Here is a 17,871-nt window from a genome sequence, read left to right as displayed (position 1 = left end):
GATACGAATCTTCTATTTAGCAATAGCATTAAGTTATAAAATAACGACTAAAATATTCGCCATTCACTATTCACGTATTAATGTTAAACTAGTCATATCGTTATTTATAATAGCGGAGGATATGGATTCTCGACAAGATTCAAGACAATTTTACGATGTTAGTAAAAATCATCAAGATTAGCACGCGCTTGAGAGATCGTTCGATGATCTTTCGGGATTACATGAAATCTTTAGAATCGTCTATATAAGCGGCTTGCATTGATTTGTTTTTACATAAGAATGCTTTACAGCCCGACCACGTTGTATCGTAAATCGATTGCTTAACATGCTACTTTAGAATTTGAAAAGCCGAGGAAGCAGAAGAGAAGGGGAAAGGTTGATGTATCCCAGACCAGGTTTTGAATTTGATTTCGATGAAAGCGTGTCTTTCTCAATCTTTGTCAGCGAAAACTGAGAAAGATTTTTTTAGAGAGCCGTGCAACAAATTTACCTTCCCGCCTCGACGATAACTATTTTTGACTGGACTAGCGATTTTAACTGACACGGGATACCGCCGGTCAATCACGTGAGAACCTCAACAGCTTATTATGGACCCAGTGTGAAACGTATACGTGGAATTAGCGGCAATTAGGAGAATAAGTCTGAACCGCTTTCACGCGAATAATGTATGTCTTTATGACATAATCGTTTATAACTGTCAAAAATTTTATCCATCAAATATTAAGTTTTCTGATCAAAAGCACATATTTCATATTAAAATATCGTGGTCTTGCAATTATTATAAATTTCACAATTAAACAATTAAATTTATATAATACTATTATTTATTCATTGCCGAATTATACGACAGCAAACATAAAATATTCTCGCAAAAGTCTTCAACAAAAACTGCAGAATTACACTCTATTCAAAATATCATATTTCATACTTTATTATTAGATACGATAATAATCTCGTTGCATCGTGCTTGCTATATTCATTGAATAATCATATTTGTATTTATCGGCTGTCGGGATTTTAACGCCACCTGTATTTGTCTTGACGATAGACGAAGACACGTTAGCTCTAACAATCATTAATCAAAATTCTTCGCCATCGATTTCTTCCCCATTCATGCCGATAAATAGTTGTTTAACGCAATTACATATGTTATGGCGACAAGATTGTAATCGAGAATCGTGGGCGAAATTTTAGGCGAACCGACCACCGGTCGGGGAAATGCCATCTGGATTAATGTTAATGGTAATCGTAATATCATGTTAAAGGTGAGTCAGTGAAAGCTAATCATCGGTCTCCTGTCTATTGCATAATGCGCGAACGAGCGAGCAAGCGCATCTCTCGAGACTGCACGATTTATCCGCGAGATGGAAATAACGGGGTATAGAATTTAGTGACTCTTTCTTTGACTCGATAGGGTCTGGAAATGTGAGACAGATAGGTCATAAAAAGTTATGAGATTCGTAGATCTTTTAAATGCAGTCTTGAGTCTAAAAAGCTCGTTAAATTTTATTTCTCGCACGGAGCAGTCGCGCGAATAATCGTTGACAATTAGTTCTCGCGATTGCACGACCGATTACACGTCAGGCACGTTCTGCATTTACAATATAAACGATCGTCGGCACATGAATTAATGCAGCATTTAAATTACATTTGCAAATCAAACAGAGCAGTTAATCAAAAGGTCAATCGTTTTATTTTCCCATATTAATTGACGCTAATTGCAACACATACGATCAAAACTATATTGCGATATTTCTGGGAATCACTGATTATGAATGAACCATAAATTTGGCAATCCCGTTATGATTTACAAAGCTGATATCGAATTACGTGATATCGCGTATGTAAATTCGCGCGCATCGCGCAAGTGATGAAATTTAAAGGTCATTTGAACTATTTAATGCTGGATTCGCGCGATGCAAAAGTGAAGTATTGTTGGAAATTATAATCGACAGCTGATAGTTGGTTATTACTAGCTGACAGTTATTTATGACGATAAGTTAAGTTATCGCGACTAGATAGTCGAGTTTGCGCTTCGTGCGTATTCGTGACATGACCGAGGTGCTGATGCGCGTGAAATTTTCTATCTGTCAATTATTTTTCATGTAAAACAACAAAAATCAAATAATTATAAAATTATATTTACATCACTTAAAAAATATGTATTTTTAATATTACCATATTTCTAAAATGTGGTCATTAAACGAAATTTGTAACAATAACGAATAACGTGTTAAAGGTTACGCACGTGCGTACAAACTATTATACCTCTCTAAATATCGAGGTCGAAAGATCGTCGCTTTCCATGTTGCAATTCTTAGACGTCCTGCATAAGTTCTAGAGCGATGAATACATATTTAAATAGATAGATAAATTTCAATTATAACATATATTATATAATATCGTACAGCAACATTGGCACATCATTATGTAACATGTTGAACATTCTTTACGAATAAATTTGTCGTCGATTAATTATGAAAATCTCCAAAGATAATTTGATCCGACAAATCTGTATTTAATAATTATAATATTCCTCTCTCTCTCTCTCTTTTTTTTATTAATTAACTGACGTGAGATAATTTACCTTTTTTCGTGAATTTATACATATCATGTTTTTGATATACGATTATTTTTAAATATTTACAATTACACTTGCTGATTTATCATGCTGTAAACGAGCAGTCTGAAAAAAAAATGACGTAATACGTTACTATTTCCATTGTTATCGCAACGGCAGAATTCGCGCGCGTGTGTGTCAAGTCGCGAGGAAGAGAGAGAGAGAGAGAGAGAGAGAGAGAGAGAGAGAGAGAGAGAGAGAGATGTAAACCGCTCGCTAACGAGATTGTCGGACGCGACGACCGAAAGACCGACCGCGGGAAGAAGTGGACCGGGCCTCCGTAATAATCGGTAAGATCAGCAGGAACGCGATACACGAAATCGATATTTTGCATACAATTGTGAAGCGTTTTGGCGCGCGAGTCTCGCATCAGCGATATCGGTCAAGGAATCGGACACCTTTGGACCGGATGTATCCTGTCGCAAAGATCGCGATCACGCTACATCGCTTTGTCGCCGATCCTCTCGAGTCATTGCTTTTGCGCAACGAAAACTCAACGCAATATATACCTATTGTTCTGACAAGCGTTCTGACAACGCGGTCTTCTCACTCTATGTTGGAAAAATAGAAAATCTCGGGCCGGGATTTATTAATATGCGATATAAATTAAACGTATAGAATCATACATTAATAAGAAACTAATTATATGGTATTTAATGATAAAATATTTTTCCCCCTATCTATTTCGATTCGTAATATATTTAAATTTTTTCTGTTTTCTTTTATTTGTTAGTCATTAAAATATTGTGAACGCTGTATACTTTGCACGTTTTTATAATTGTCCTTCCGTCATAATCAACGATAATATAAACCTTCTTTTAGAGAAATTATTTGATATTCCTAACAATTAAAAAAGAGATGAATGATTATACATTAAAATTAAAAGCAAAAATTTGTTATTAAAAATATAATTGAATAAAATATAAATTTAATTAAAAATATAGGACAATAAAAGTGACAAATGAAAATGAAAAACAGATTATAGAACATTTTAAATGCGATTTTTACATTAATAAAAATTTAAAAATAGATATGCGGAAATGAAAAGCGGAAAATTAATAAAAGATTAAAGTATCCATTTCATTCGCGATCATGGGATCTTCGTGATAGATGGATCTCGATGATGACAGTTAAACGCGAGTCTCCCGACATGAATTCCTTTCGCCAATCGTCATCTATAACGAAAAGAAAGAAGGCGCTTCGAATGCCAACGACAATAAACGTTTGCAATTCGTTCGCGCGATTGATCCGGGTAGTCAGGCTAAAGAAACAATCCCTAATAAGCACCTCGTCATGTGCCAACGATCGTAACCTCATCCTCACAATCACGTCATGACATCATCGACATAATGTATGCGCACTACGACAAATCAGTACGAAACGAGAAGAGCGACTTCACCCTTCGTGCTGATTACCGGGGGGGACCTTGAAGCTTTCATTGCAATGATGAGACGGTATAAGAAGGAGGTGCACGAGGTTTAATTGTATCTAAACACAATGAGACAAGATCGATGAAGGAAAGACGAAGACTTATAATAAAAGATATTTAATAATATACGATTATCGCGATTGCTGTAATAAACGTTGTTAGAAAATACAAAAGATTCACATATTTAACGAAAAAGATTGCGATTATTTGTCGCATCGTATAACGTTCGAGAAATTCGACATTAAAAATAAAAAGGAAGACAATAAGAAAGAATTGAGATGTTAATGTTGTTTAAAATCAAGTAATTTGTACTTGATAATCTTGTACTTCGCGTACCGAGAATATTAAAGAAAACTCACAAATCAAAATCACACGTTATATCCCACGTTATATCCCACGTGATTACAACATATCGAAGATGCGGTAATAAGACGTGAGAGATTTAACAGAGAATTAAGAAATTTAAATGCTAATACAATATCGTCCTTTCAAATTTCAAAACTTTCGTGTTAATTGCAACTCGTGAAATTAATGAAATCCCAAAAGAGAAAGTTCTTCAAGGGGAAGGAAATATTCGTCGATCGACTGACCTTTAAGTAAAACAAACCCGTTTTTCTCGTTCTCATAAATTCGAAACTCGCTCGGAAAATGCGAATCGTGAAGCGCACGACGCGGCCCAAGTAGATCACGACGGAATCGGATTTCGCTCAAGGTATGCCCCCGGCCCCGACTCCGGGATCTGCCCGCGGTTTCAGGCTCCCCCGAACTTCGGGATCGGCTCGATCGTTTCGACGAGGAGAGAAAGATCCCTTCCCCTCTGTTTCTCGATCACGAGGCTACCTCTCATCCAGGACGGCTCCAGATCTGAGGCCTGCTCGCCTCGGGATGTACGAGACTCACTTGAACCCGGGATCTGACCTTTCTGGTTTTATTAGCCACGTCGGCTTAGGTATGCCTCGTCATCTCGGCGAGGCTCTCAGTGTTTCACAAAGCACGCGCGCGCTCGCGATGGAAGAGGCGCATACCTTCGGGGTCCTCCCAGCATCCTCCACCCGAGAATTATGCAAACCGATCCGCGCCTTGCGGTTCTCCGTCCCCGCTGCTGAAATTGTTCACCGCTACATCGCCGTCGTCTCGATATACGCATGATGATGCGAATATTCGTCATATACTAGACAAGGCGGATATTTGATCTCATTTTAAAATTTCGATCAATCTTTTTTGGACATTATGAAGGAGAATGAGAGACAAGGCCTTTTACTGTTTCTTCAAATTACAGATGCGGAAAATACGCACGACACCGTGATTTTATTTATGATGCGCGGTCTAAACAATACAGATATTTTATTTAAGTTTTTACATTATTATCCTAAAATATTATTTTTTCATTTACGCTGTTATCGCATCTAAATTTTCTATTTATTAATTTTTATTCCAAAACAGCAAAATTTGTTAATAAATTTTATGAAGAATCGCGTTCCCGTAAAAGTTTTAAACACGCTCGCATGAAAACAATTTGGGAACAATAACATTGTAAAGAAAACGCAGACCACACTTGTCGATTGTTGCGAAATCTAATTAAATGTCTAGCAAGTTTGGCTATATAAAAGACAATCTTGGAAAATATATTACAGAGACCGAGGAAACAATTATCAAATAACTCGACTGACCTAATCGTATTTAATGACGATCCGTTACAACTCTGACACCGCTACTTCATTTTCATTGGAATACAGATTAAGAATTAATATACACAATTGCAACGGGTTTATAATAAATTTGTTAATGTTAAAAATCGAATAGATACATGAATATAATATCCGAGGGAAATAACATTCTGGCCGCGTAAAACGAAGATTAATGACGGGTACGAGAGACTTTAACGCTCGATAAGTCAGTACTCGTGATAACCGCCACTAATATCTCGGTTGTTATTAATTGTCGCCTGTGAGAGCAGAAATACACAAGTTTATGATTTTATGGATTCGGGACGCCGCGTACACGTGTTACGTGCAGGTATGAGGAAAGAGCGGAGCAAAGTTCGAGAGACTCCTGTCTAGCGCGACGGGTGTTTAATGAAAATTGCGAATACCACTTACTCGACGACATTTCGCGTTATTTACCACAATGCATACACGTACGTCTCGGTGTGCATTGGTAAAAGAAAACGCTGGTAAACGCCAAGTTAAATGTACCGTACTTGGGGAAGTAGAATTTACTTTATGCGCACATCGCTTTGCAACAACGCTCTCGGGCTCTTATCGTAAGGACTGGGTAGGATTACCGGCTATATAATCTAACTCGGATTCCTGGATTCTCCACCGTTCCTGCTTAGCGATATTACGTATTGCGTAAGGTGAACGCTACAATTACACACATATCTTGTATATGTGCTCGACACAATAATTATTAATTTCATCTATTGTGTAGTCTGATTTATAAATAAAAAATTAATATACAGGTGTCTGCGCAAAGTATTAATCGTATTATAACGAAAAATATACTGTGGTATAATAAACTATAATTATAATTACATAATTATTTACCTATAAATTGAATTAATACTAAACAATTAAAAAATATCTATCGATATATATATATATATATATATATATATATATATATATATATCGTGGTGATTGAAAAAATTATGAAAATTTTTAATATGATATTTAAAAAGAAATTGCAATATTAAACAGGATTTATTTATTATTGCTATAAATTTAGTGGCAAAGGTTCATAAGCGATTCGGAGCTTCGCTCATAATTTATCGTTCAATTAACGACTTGTCAAATATCGATACTAGTCAATATCAAATGTATACGGTAAATATATTTCGGTCCGAATAATTCGATCATAAGATTAGCGATGATATAAGTTGACATTTATTCCTGTTGGAACGGCATCGACAGGATAAACCGGGTAAGTAACTAACGTTTTTTATTAACCAATTGTGATCGGACGATAATCATCTGTGGAAAATGATGAATAGCCGCTTTCCACGGGTATCACTCGGCTTGGCACATTGTGTCGCGCATTATGCATCACATCAACTCCCGCGCTGCGACTTTGTTTTACGAGTACATATGTAATTCGCTGGCTGAATCGAATCGCGTATGCATCGAGTTGAATTGCGGATTCTTGCGCAGATTGCGCTTCTCAACCTGGGGGAAATATTATGACTTTGCGAGCGCGTTTATGTACACGTGGTTGCACTATACGTGTGGAAGCGTTTATTTTGTTCTGGGAGTGGTCATACCTTAGGCGAACGCAATTATACGTTGATACTTTGACGTTAAAGCGCGCTGTATTATAGGACAAATGAATGCGATAATAGAAGAGAATCTCGATCAAAGAGAAAGAAATGGAAAATGAAAAAATTGCTATATAAACGAGTCGAATTTAGTCGACTGATGCATAACTGAGACAATTATTACTTTTAAACAATCCACAAATGTTTTTATTATTTATTTTTCAATTTAGATTTTCTAGATATAATAAATCTTTTTCTCGGACATGGAACTATTTACGATTTCTACAATATTATTTACAAAACTATCGCTTTGCAATATCAATAATAACGATTAACGTTGACAAAAAATTATTATCTTTTTTCAATTAAAAAATATTTATATTATTTCTAATGTAAAAAGAGATGAATTCTCAAGGCTGAGAAAAAGAATTTGAACAAGATTTACTTGATACTCTCGCAAAGTACAGTGGTATATAACAGCTATTATGTAACGCTCCCAATATACGTGACGAAATCAGATGTATGAATGGGTATCTTATGGTGCATTGTTTCTGATTTGTCCATTTTGCAGTTGCGTTACACACGCGAGAGATGAAGACACCGATGGCGGACTGATGTGAGTCCGTGGATCGGCAGGTGGATACAATTGTTGTGATTGTCTTGAAAATAATCGGAGGACAATGCGAGAAATGATTATATTCAGGATCCCCGCGAGGAACGAACGCAATGTGACAAATGTGAGAAAAATGAAATCATCGCAGTCGATTATACGCCGTGCCTGTTCGATCTCGAATCAACGCTCGTCGCATCCGTTGTTGGCCAACATTTTGTTCGCGGCCGCGTAGGATTTACATACACAGATTATCCGTGTCTCGCATTTCTTCAATGCAAATGCGCACGATATCGACTGTCATGAGCGGCATAACATTTAAATTTATCGGGAGTATTATCGCCGATAATATCAGGAGAAAACACTAGTCTTGCCCATGTTCCTTTTACATTTACTAATGAAAATGTTTTGTATTATTTATAGTCATTGTATGTGATATAAAACTCAGTTTTATTTATTTAATAATTGTCACTATATATATATATATATATACACTTACATAATCTCTTTTCTGATAAAAAGAAATATGCAATAATCGCGTGTGAGCCTAATTTTTTGCTAAAATTATAATCGCGTGACATTTTCATTAAAAAAGATTGGCAGAAAATTGTTGTAATTATTCAGTCGCAACTACAATATTTAGTAAAGCAAAAAATAAATGAGAAATTGTCTCGATCGAAACTGTTATAGGGCTAAGTACAAAGTCGCATACTTATCACCCCATATCATCATGCTACGTACAATGACACCCACATCGTCATTTTTCACAGCAACGGGACTCGATACGTTAATGAATGACTCTATTAAGCTGAAACATGGCTGAAACAGTAGCCGGCGTGGGCATTTCGCATATGCACGCATACATGTGTCAACAAGTAATCGGCCCGGCAACCGGCAAATTGAATCGGCGCAGCGAGCAAGTCGGGATGCTGCGGAGATGATGCTGTGCATACATGCATATGTTGGGATTGCCAGGTGGGACGGGAATATTACGAGGACGACGAGGGATCTCCGATAGAGGAGAATGCTCCTCTCCCCGCATGAGCGAGCGAGCGAGCGATTCCACGCAGAAATCGGGAGGATGGGAAGGGAAGAGATCCTCTTGGGCGTCTTCATATAAATGCCGGCGGTGCTCGCGGTACGAGATCACATAGATTTGATCGTCAAATCGACAGTCGTATATTGTACACAAATCGCCGGCACCGGCACGAATCGTCTTCATCATGCAGTATCTAGTGAGTGATTTATTTCGTTGAGAGCGCTGCCAATTTTCCGGATATTGATCGTCGATCTTGCCGTGTCTGTTTCTCGCGTGTTTCTTTCAACTTTCCTTTTTTATTCATCGGTGGATATACAAAGACGTATAAATTGCGCGTTAATCAGATATATATCGATGAAAAAAACTTAAAAACGCTAAATTACAATTCGCGCGCGAGTTTCGTTTTGTACAAGATTCGCGTTTCGTTAGCGAAACATAATCGAGGCGTAGATGGCTTCTTATATAGAATAGAGACAGTGATATTTCAAATAATAAACGCTTAAATAGCGAAATTTGGACTTTGACAAATGTCAATGGAAATATATATATATATATATATATAATACCTTGTTACTTATTTAAATACACGGGATTATAAAAATATAGATTGGTTTTATCGTTTGCCCAAAATTTCGTATTTTATATAATAAGAAATATATCTCGAATGCATTTCATATAATTCGGAAAATAAAATTAAATGTCAATTAATTTCTTCCTACATTTATAATCTCTTCCTATTTTTTGTATACTTATAAAAAAATTAATTAATAGAAAGAGATTATAATAAATATAAAAAAAAAATATTTAAAAAATTTTTGAATATTTTCTTATATATCGATTAAATATATCAACATGGTTGCAGATCTTGGCCTTTGCAATCTTCAGCTGCGTCTTCGGACAATTGGGACCTTTCCGCGGCTTTCCTAGCCAAAATGCATACAGACAAACGCCGAGACCCTATCGACCGCAACCGCAACTACAACCGCAACCGCAATATACGTACGATCTGTTTAAATCGCTAGTGTTATCTCTTTTGCGACGACTTAATTAGATCCGATCACAAAATATAATATAAATTAATATTTTTTCATATAACATTTTTCTGCTATTGCTTTTCTAAGCTAATCATTTAGCATTAAAATAAGTATAAGCAAAGACACAAAATTAAAACATCTTTGCGTTATATAATATAAAAATGTTTAGTCAAAACTGTGGAAAATAATACGATTTCGATTTTTTGCCTTTTTAGATCTGTTGCAAAACCATTTATAGGCATTCGTAGCCAACAGAAGGATACATCGCCGGACGGATCTTACTCTTTCAGCTATGAAACCGAGAATGGAATTTCAGTCTCCGAAAGTGGATATCCTCAAGTCGGACCTCAGGGTCAAACGGAGGTAATAATAATTTTGCATTTCTATTTTACTGTATTTCGTACATATTTATATTCTAATATATTTTTTATTTCTATATATCTATATATTTCTATAATTTTGATGGCAATTTTGATGACAGGTGGTCCAGGGCAGATTCTCGTATCCTGCACCTGACGGCACTCCCATCACTATCGAGTATACAGCTGACGAGAATGGCTTTCACGCTCAGGGTGCCCATATACCTACGCCGCCACCCATCCCGGAGGCAATTAAAAGAGCACTCGCGGCGAATCCGCCCGGACCCGATGACGAAAAGTACGATCGGCAACCGTTTCAACAAAGATTTAGCGGACCGGTGTACAACGCCAATCCTTACCGAAGATTCTAATTTTGCCGCATACTGTTCAATCCGCAAAATCTTTCACGACGCACTCACGACACAGCCAAGCGAATCTGCTAGATTCTAGACGGAAGCTCGTTATATACTAGATATCATTGGCTTTGAATCATCTTCTTCCCAGCCTCTAATCCGAAGTGATACGTGTACATAAGATACAGTACGAAGGATATAACAACAATATCGACCCCTACAGAAATATAACTGTCGTTGTGCAATAAATCAGTATATATTGTTTCTATTTGTTCTTATATCTGTTTCTTGCCTTTTCTCTTTATCATAACATCAATATCGAAAAGAATATCTATTCATTGATATATTCAATAACCATCTACGATTTTTCGTTTTAATGTAATATTATAGTAGACATATTCGATAAGTTATTATACGTAATAATATGTAGATTGCACGATTCTTTCGATTATTACTCAAAGATGCCTCGTGGGAAGAGTAACATATCGTGAATGTTAATGCGGAGTTAATGCGGTTTTTACGGCTAGTTGCATGCTCTATTCGTTCGACGGTATCACGTTCCCACGAAAAATGAAGACATAGAATAATAATGAAATCATGATTCTAGCGAAAGAAAGAATGCTTAATGTCAAGCGCCACCCATGTTGAGATTGTGACATATTACGTAATGTACATTTTTGTTCGCGTCAAAGCGTGAGTTTCAAAATTTATTAAAACGCGATCGAGAAAATTTAAAAAGAATTTAAATTTCAAAGTCACTTTTCGTCTGCCTGACTTGACACAGATGACATACACTGACAGCGAGAAAATGCCAGTTTTACAAGCATGTCATACTGTTGCATGATTTAGACAAGGAAAATTAACTTATTCGAAAACGATATATTTATTCGTTTTTACGCCGTCTCGTCTATAATTTATCACAGAATTTAAGATTTAATTAACTGTTTATTAATTAATTGTGGCACGCAATTATACTCTGCAAGGAGAAACTATCACTTTGTTTACCATCACGCGCAAAGAAAAAAGCACAAATACAACGACGTATATCAATAAACATGAAATTATTTCGCTACATATAAAAAGACGTCTTATCTCGAATGCTCTCACAAAATCGCGGTAAAGGTTTATCGTAATTATAAATACAGTAATATAAGAATTGGCAGAATTGAAAAATCGCATAAGATATATATGATAGCTTTTACTTTGCGAGTTAGAATAATATACAGAGAGTAAATTTGCGATTATCTTTACAAACTTACAAAGAAGATGGGGCATGTGAAGTTCAACTTCGCAACAGCTGCTGAAAATCCGCAACGGAATCAGTTGAGTCTTTCACATCGTATAGTCTTCATTAATCCTTACTTTCCAGATTTAAATTTACAACTCTGAAACATGCAAATTAAAAACTCGAGCAGAAAATAATAATATATAATTAATTTATATCTAAAAATTTATATTTTACATTATATGGATATACGTAATAAAGTATCACAACGGAGATATAAAGAACTGAAAAAGAAAAATTTATATATAATATATATAATATAAATGTCATGAAAATTTTGACGTTATCAATTACTTGTCGCGGAAAAAAATCGCGCGTTAATTTATTACGCTTAATTTACCTCAGCAAAAAATCCTATTGGAAATCAAAACCGATTAAAAACAACGTAAAATAAGCTAAGGTGATAACGAGAATACGCGTATCCTGACTTCTCTAATGTGCAACGCGAGAAAATAAGAGAGCACGATTGAAGTTTGCATGCATCATGCCTACAGCAAATGTTTCCAAGTTGCATTTACATGATAAAAACAAGAGCGAACGGATCAATTTATTGCACTAAAAAAATTAGCATAATGCTTAAAAAAAAAATTAATTTTTTGCCTCTTTATTATATATTATTCAATGAGTATTTAACATTTTTTTATATTATATTTTATTGTTTCAGTAATTTAACTCTTTTTGATTTTTCAAAACATTTTAAAAATCTTGATATGATTTTTAAGCATTGATGAAAAAGAAATTAGTTTTCAGTAACGTGTTGAAAGTGTGAAAACGCATTTTAAATGAATCATAGCGAACGAATAGGGTGGGACAAGTATAGGTGAAAGTGTTGTATGTACGCATACATCTCGGCCTCTCTTTCGTACTTTGCATTCTTGCACGCATCATCCCGGTCAAGGACTGACCGCCCGGCATATGCACCGCAACTTGGGCGGTCCTACACTTCCCTCAAAAGGTTTGATTGAACCGATCACGAGGAGAGAAAGAGGGAAGAGTAAAATGCGAGAAGACATCTTCGGTTTTGTCAAATACGCATACGACAAAGTGTGTAATTCATCGTGTCAACAATTAACTCCAATTCTCCTTAATGTCAAATTGTTGAAATATTAATAAATAAGCATTAGTAATTAAAATCCCTATAAGTCATATTTAGTATTAATAATAATATTGATATTAATTTCGATCATATAAACCATTAAAATTAATTTTTTTTATTTACAAGCAATTATTAACTAAAATTTTTTATTTATTTTATTAATATAAAAATAGTAGCAGGAATTTTTTGTATATTCTTTTATCATGACATGTAAAAATAATATCTATCAATATTAAACAGTAATAAATTTTCGACTAAATCTTGCAGAAAAAGTGATTGAGACTTTAATATCACAATGGCCTTAATTAGAGGCTAAAATAATTATTTTAAAATAATGACTTAAAATGTCTTTTAAATGTCTTATCGAAAAAAGTACAAAATTATATTATGTATATATTAATTATATTTCATTATTTCGTTGTAAAAAAAAAGTTTTATCCAAATCACACATGTCACATTGCTGCAATAAACTGATCTTTGGATTAAGATTTTTTTTTATAGATTATCTAATGTGAAGTGCCACTAATAATTCAAACAGAATATACATACAAGATGTTAAACAAAAAATCGCATATTTTAACAATAGCTAGTCAATATCTTCGAAAATATTAATTGTAGGACACATTTGTACTAAACTTTTTTTTCTTGTATTGACCAATACTATTTGCTCTCAACATAAGTGATTCTTCTTAACATTCTGTATGTACATCATAAGAGAGATGCTTGTATAGAAGTTCTAAATTTTGTGTAAATATGTATATACAATGAAAATACTCGAGAGTATTATCACATATGATATTCAAAACGAATTGTCCATAGCTAAGTTAGCTGATGAATTCCTACTGTTGGGAGATTGCATTGCGATGTAGCGTCTGCGTAAAATTTCCTGCAAATCATTGCATGGACTATTTTCACGTTTTATCCGAATAGAATGTCCACCTGGAGACCTGTAAAACATTGATATAATATAATTTTACTTTATTCTATAAAAGTTAAAATTTCTAGCCTGTAACAGCTGTATTGAGTTTAACATTAGAAATTAGAAGTTGAGTAAATTTTTCTCTAGCATTATGTGTTAAAATATTCTCATGTAAATTCATATTCATAAATAGTTCACATTCAATTGATAAATAAGATAAAAAATTATTATATATTTATTATTAGTAATAAATAAACATATTCGATCTATGTACTTTAGGTTTTTTTTTTAAACATTTTTACGATATTTAATCAAGATTTATAATTATTTATTAATTTATAAACTGAAGTTTATTCTAGCTAATAAGTTATAATATATCAACAAAACTAATTTATTTCAAATTTTTCATATAATGCAAGGAGAAAATTTATATAATTTCTTATTTTTAATATCATAAAGCAATGCTGCATTGAAAAATCTTAACTTGTCATACATCCAATAAACTACCTCGCAATTGGTCTCAATTTTATATTGTCGATATCTTTAAGTATATCATTTGTCGATTTCTGTGCACTCAATGGACTTTTTTTGCGCTCCTCAATTTTATGATCTTGCAAACTAGCTCTTCTCGCGATATGTGGTGTTGTGGGTGGTGGAAGAGGAGGTGGAGGTGGTGGTATTGACAAAGATTTTTCCTTTTCCGCTCCATTGGGCAAAGATGTAACAGATGCATCTATAAGACATATAAATTTCTAAACTTTTATAAATCTTTTTGATTACTCTGAATATAATAAAATATTTGTACGTACACTTAGATAGTTTATTATTTTTCACTATTGTTGAGATTTGTTCTCTAAGTTCTTGCAACTCTTGTTCCAATGCAAGTAATCTTACTTCGGATCCAAAACTAATTGGCTCCAATAGATCTGGTCTGCTACTGGAAAGCCTATCATTAAATTGCAAAATGATAATAATATCGCATATGATAATCATAATTTGACAGAAGAAATTACTGACCTCATAGAACCATATCCATTTGTATCGACATAAGTGTTACTAGTTTCTTCATTAATCATTGAACTTGTCATTGAATGTAATGGTGTTACACTGACATATATTTTTGGTGGTGGCTTCAATGGTAAAAAGGAACCTATTCTTCTTACAATACTTCTTCTTTTTCCACATATAAGTTCACCCATCTGTAAAAAGAATAATTTAATTTTTATAATTTTGATATAATGTGATAGTAGTCTTATATATTAAAATAAGAAAGATTAAAAGCAAATGAGTAGTTAATGTTTAGAATGACAAATTTGCTAAATTTTGCTGTATATATATATATATAATTATTTATTAATTACATAGAACAATTATGTGTATATAAAAGTAAAAAAACATTTATTTATTAAATTAAATTGCTTTAATATATCAACTTTATATCAATTAACAAAATATACATATAATATAATGACATAGTATAATCTATTTTGTATATATTTATATTCTCAGTACACTGTTATAAAATCTTTTAAAATAACCTTTATTTATATTGCAAACATTATATGCAATTATAACAATAATATGTATACAATTTATAACATACATCAAAATTCACATGATAAATAAATAAATTATAAAATTATTAACTATTAAATATTAATAAATAATTACATCTGTGATGATTTTATCATATAAAAGTACTGATTATCATTTCATCATATACAGAAATAAATGTCTTACCCTCGTAATTATATATTGTTTTCCTGATAGTTTCGATCTATGTCGCAGAAATGATAGAACAAATTTGTAATGCGATACATCAGGGTCGTCCAAAATACGGAATTAAAATAACTCCGTCACATTGATGCGATGCCAACAAAATTGATAGGTTGTCGTAAGTATAAAACATGAGCTTCAAACTTAATATCAGAGTAATATTGTCACTAAGCGTTTTTTACACTCCGATCTACAAATAATTACTTTCATCCATACTTGATAACGATTTACATATATTTTGTACTTTAACCTGCGGAGAAGAGGTTATATAGGAAACATGCAACCGATGCATCTAATTATCTAATAACCAATATTCACCATAAGCAAATGCACAAGTAATTGGACCAATCAATTTCCTTATGCGTATGTTTATACAACTGCGACTATGCAAATCCGTCTAGACAGATCCTAAAAGGCCCGTATCAAACTACGCATCTACGCATTGAAAATTGAAAATTGAAGATTGAGGAAATTTTATTAATCAAAGCATAAGGATTTAAAATTTCTTTGTCCTAATTGGTCAAATTTCAATATTCAATCTTTTATTTCAATCTGAATCTTCAATGCGTAATCTGATGTCTGATACGGGCTTAGGACTATGTTTACACGTCACCATCGGTTTCAATCATCTGTAGTTTTAAAATTGGCCAATCACAGTCATTCTATTCTTCAGAGGAATAATTGTGATTGGCTGATTTTAAAACTAAAGAAATGAAATATGAAATCCGATTGTTACAATTGAAATGTTTCGTATGGTATTGTATTTATATTATGCTGGTATTTATACTATGCTGAAAAATATTAAAATTTCTCTCATCTCACAGTTTTATTATTATTATTATTTTTTTTAATCATATTTAAAATAAAGAAAAACTATTTGTGTATAAAGTGGAAATTTGGACGATATTTATGTGTACGTAAAGTTAATAACTAGTCAATAAAGTCAAAAACTATAATTATTTTAATACTAAATTTAGCATTTTTATCAGCAAAATTGTTGACATCAAATACTGAAGAATTCAATTAAATTGTCGATCGCATAATAATCGGCAGACTCGCATTCCCATCTTGTGTCATTCCGCAAATAGTGGCAACTTATTTAATGTTTGTATTTGCACATCATAATATTTGCTCTGTATTTATAATTAACATATGATGTATACAGGGTATCTCTCAAGAAAGATTTGAGTATAAATAATTAAAATGTATTCTACTACAAAAAGATTTGAGTATAAATAATTAAAATGTATTCTACTACAAAAAGATTAACAAAAAATTTTCTTTAATATATTTTGGGATTCGAGAAACGACAACCGAGATATTGATGTAAATTGAAATATATTAATTTTGCCAATAATACAATGAGGTGCCTGATCTGACGTGAACATGCTCTTAAAAGAGTCAAACATTGGCCTAACATCTCATTTATGACATATTATTGACAAGATTAATTAAAATTCAATTCGCAATATTTCGATTGTTTATCAGATCCCAAAATTGTAAAGGACTTTTTGGCTCTATTTTCTGTGTAGAATAATAGTTTTATTAATATGCAATCTTTTAAAGACATGTATATTAGACAAGTATAGCATATTTGCAATTAATATATAGAGTGTGCGAGATAATAATTGTATCACTTCTCCTGTACAGAGCAGATTAAATAGAGTAGAAAAATCCTGTACTATATATATTTTGCGATCTTCACAATAATTAATAAACTAATTTTAAAAATTTACTAATCCTAATATTATGCAGTTGCTAGTGGCGTCATGAATCGTTGGGAATAATAATCAAGCATTTAATTATAAGTGTAGGTATTGTACCTAGCAAAAAAACCTTCCTATTCGATTTAATCCTGCATGATGTGATATAATTATTACTGGACACCATGTATATAATAAAAGTATGTAACATAACTTACATAACTGAAATTTATTACATGAAACCAGTGTAGCTGTGAATAACATTTGTAATATATGTATATTATTATATGTATATGTATATTATGTGACATCTTTATAAACGAGTTTGTACATTATTAAGATATTAATATACATAGTGTACTCACAGAGAATAAATGATCTACAAATTCATAAAT

General features: G+C 33.2%; 2 protein-coding genes across 3 annotated transcripts; one reads left to right on the top strand and one right to left on the bottom strand.

The window, feature by feature from the left end:
* Window positions 1-8,980: 8,980 nt before the first annotated feature.
* LOC126850097 (endocuticle structural glycoprotein SgAbd-2-like) lies at window positions 8,981-10,961 on the top strand. Its single transcript, XM_050592733.1, has 4 exons — window positions 8,981-9,147; window positions 9,814-9,950; window positions 10,201-10,348; window positions 10,467-10,961. The coding sequence occupies exons 1-4, from the start codon at window positions 9,136-9,138 to the stop codon at window positions 10,713-10,715; spliced, it is 546 nt and encodes a 181-aa protein (XP_050448690.1). The 5' UTR covers window positions 8,981-9,135; the 3' UTR covers window positions 10,716-10,961.
* A 2,497-nt stretch (window positions 10,962-13,458) lies between these two features.
* On the bottom strand, window positions 13,459-16,335 carry LOC126850096 (mitochondrial fission regulator 2-like). 2 transcript variants are annotated; one of them, XM_050592732.1, is made up of 6 exons: window positions 16,092-16,335; window positions 15,738-16,023; window positions 15,015-15,196; window positions 14,807-14,931; window positions 14,505-14,730; window positions 13,459-14,025 (listed from the first exon to the last, which is right to left on the bottom strand). In XM_050592732.1, exons 3-6 carry the CDS (start codon window positions 15,194-15,196, stop codon window positions 13,878-13,880), a joined length of 681 nt encoding a protein of 226 aa, XP_050448689.1. In that variant the 5' UTR covers window positions 15,738-16,023; window positions 16,092-16,335; the 3' UTR covers window positions 13,459-13,877. The 2 variants fall into 2 exon arrangements, with proteins under 2 accessions (XP_050448689.1, XP_050448688.1); XM_050592731.1 differs by having other exon boundaries at window positions 14,807-14,943; window positions 16,092-16,307.
* Window positions 16,336-17,871: the final 1,536 nt, after the last annotated feature.

This window comes from Cataglyphis hispanica, chromosome 5 (genome assembly GCF_021464435.1).
Source record: "Cataglyphis hispanica isolate Lineage 1 chromosome 5, ULB_Chis1_1.0, whole genome shotgun sequence".
In the NCBI taxonomy this organism is placed as follows: Eukaryota; Metazoa; Arthropoda; class Insecta; order Hymenoptera; family Formicidae; genus Cataglyphis; species Cataglyphis hispanica.
The sequence above is the reverse complement of the archived record's forward strand: the minus strand, read 5'-3'. Positions and strand labels throughout refer to the sequence as shown.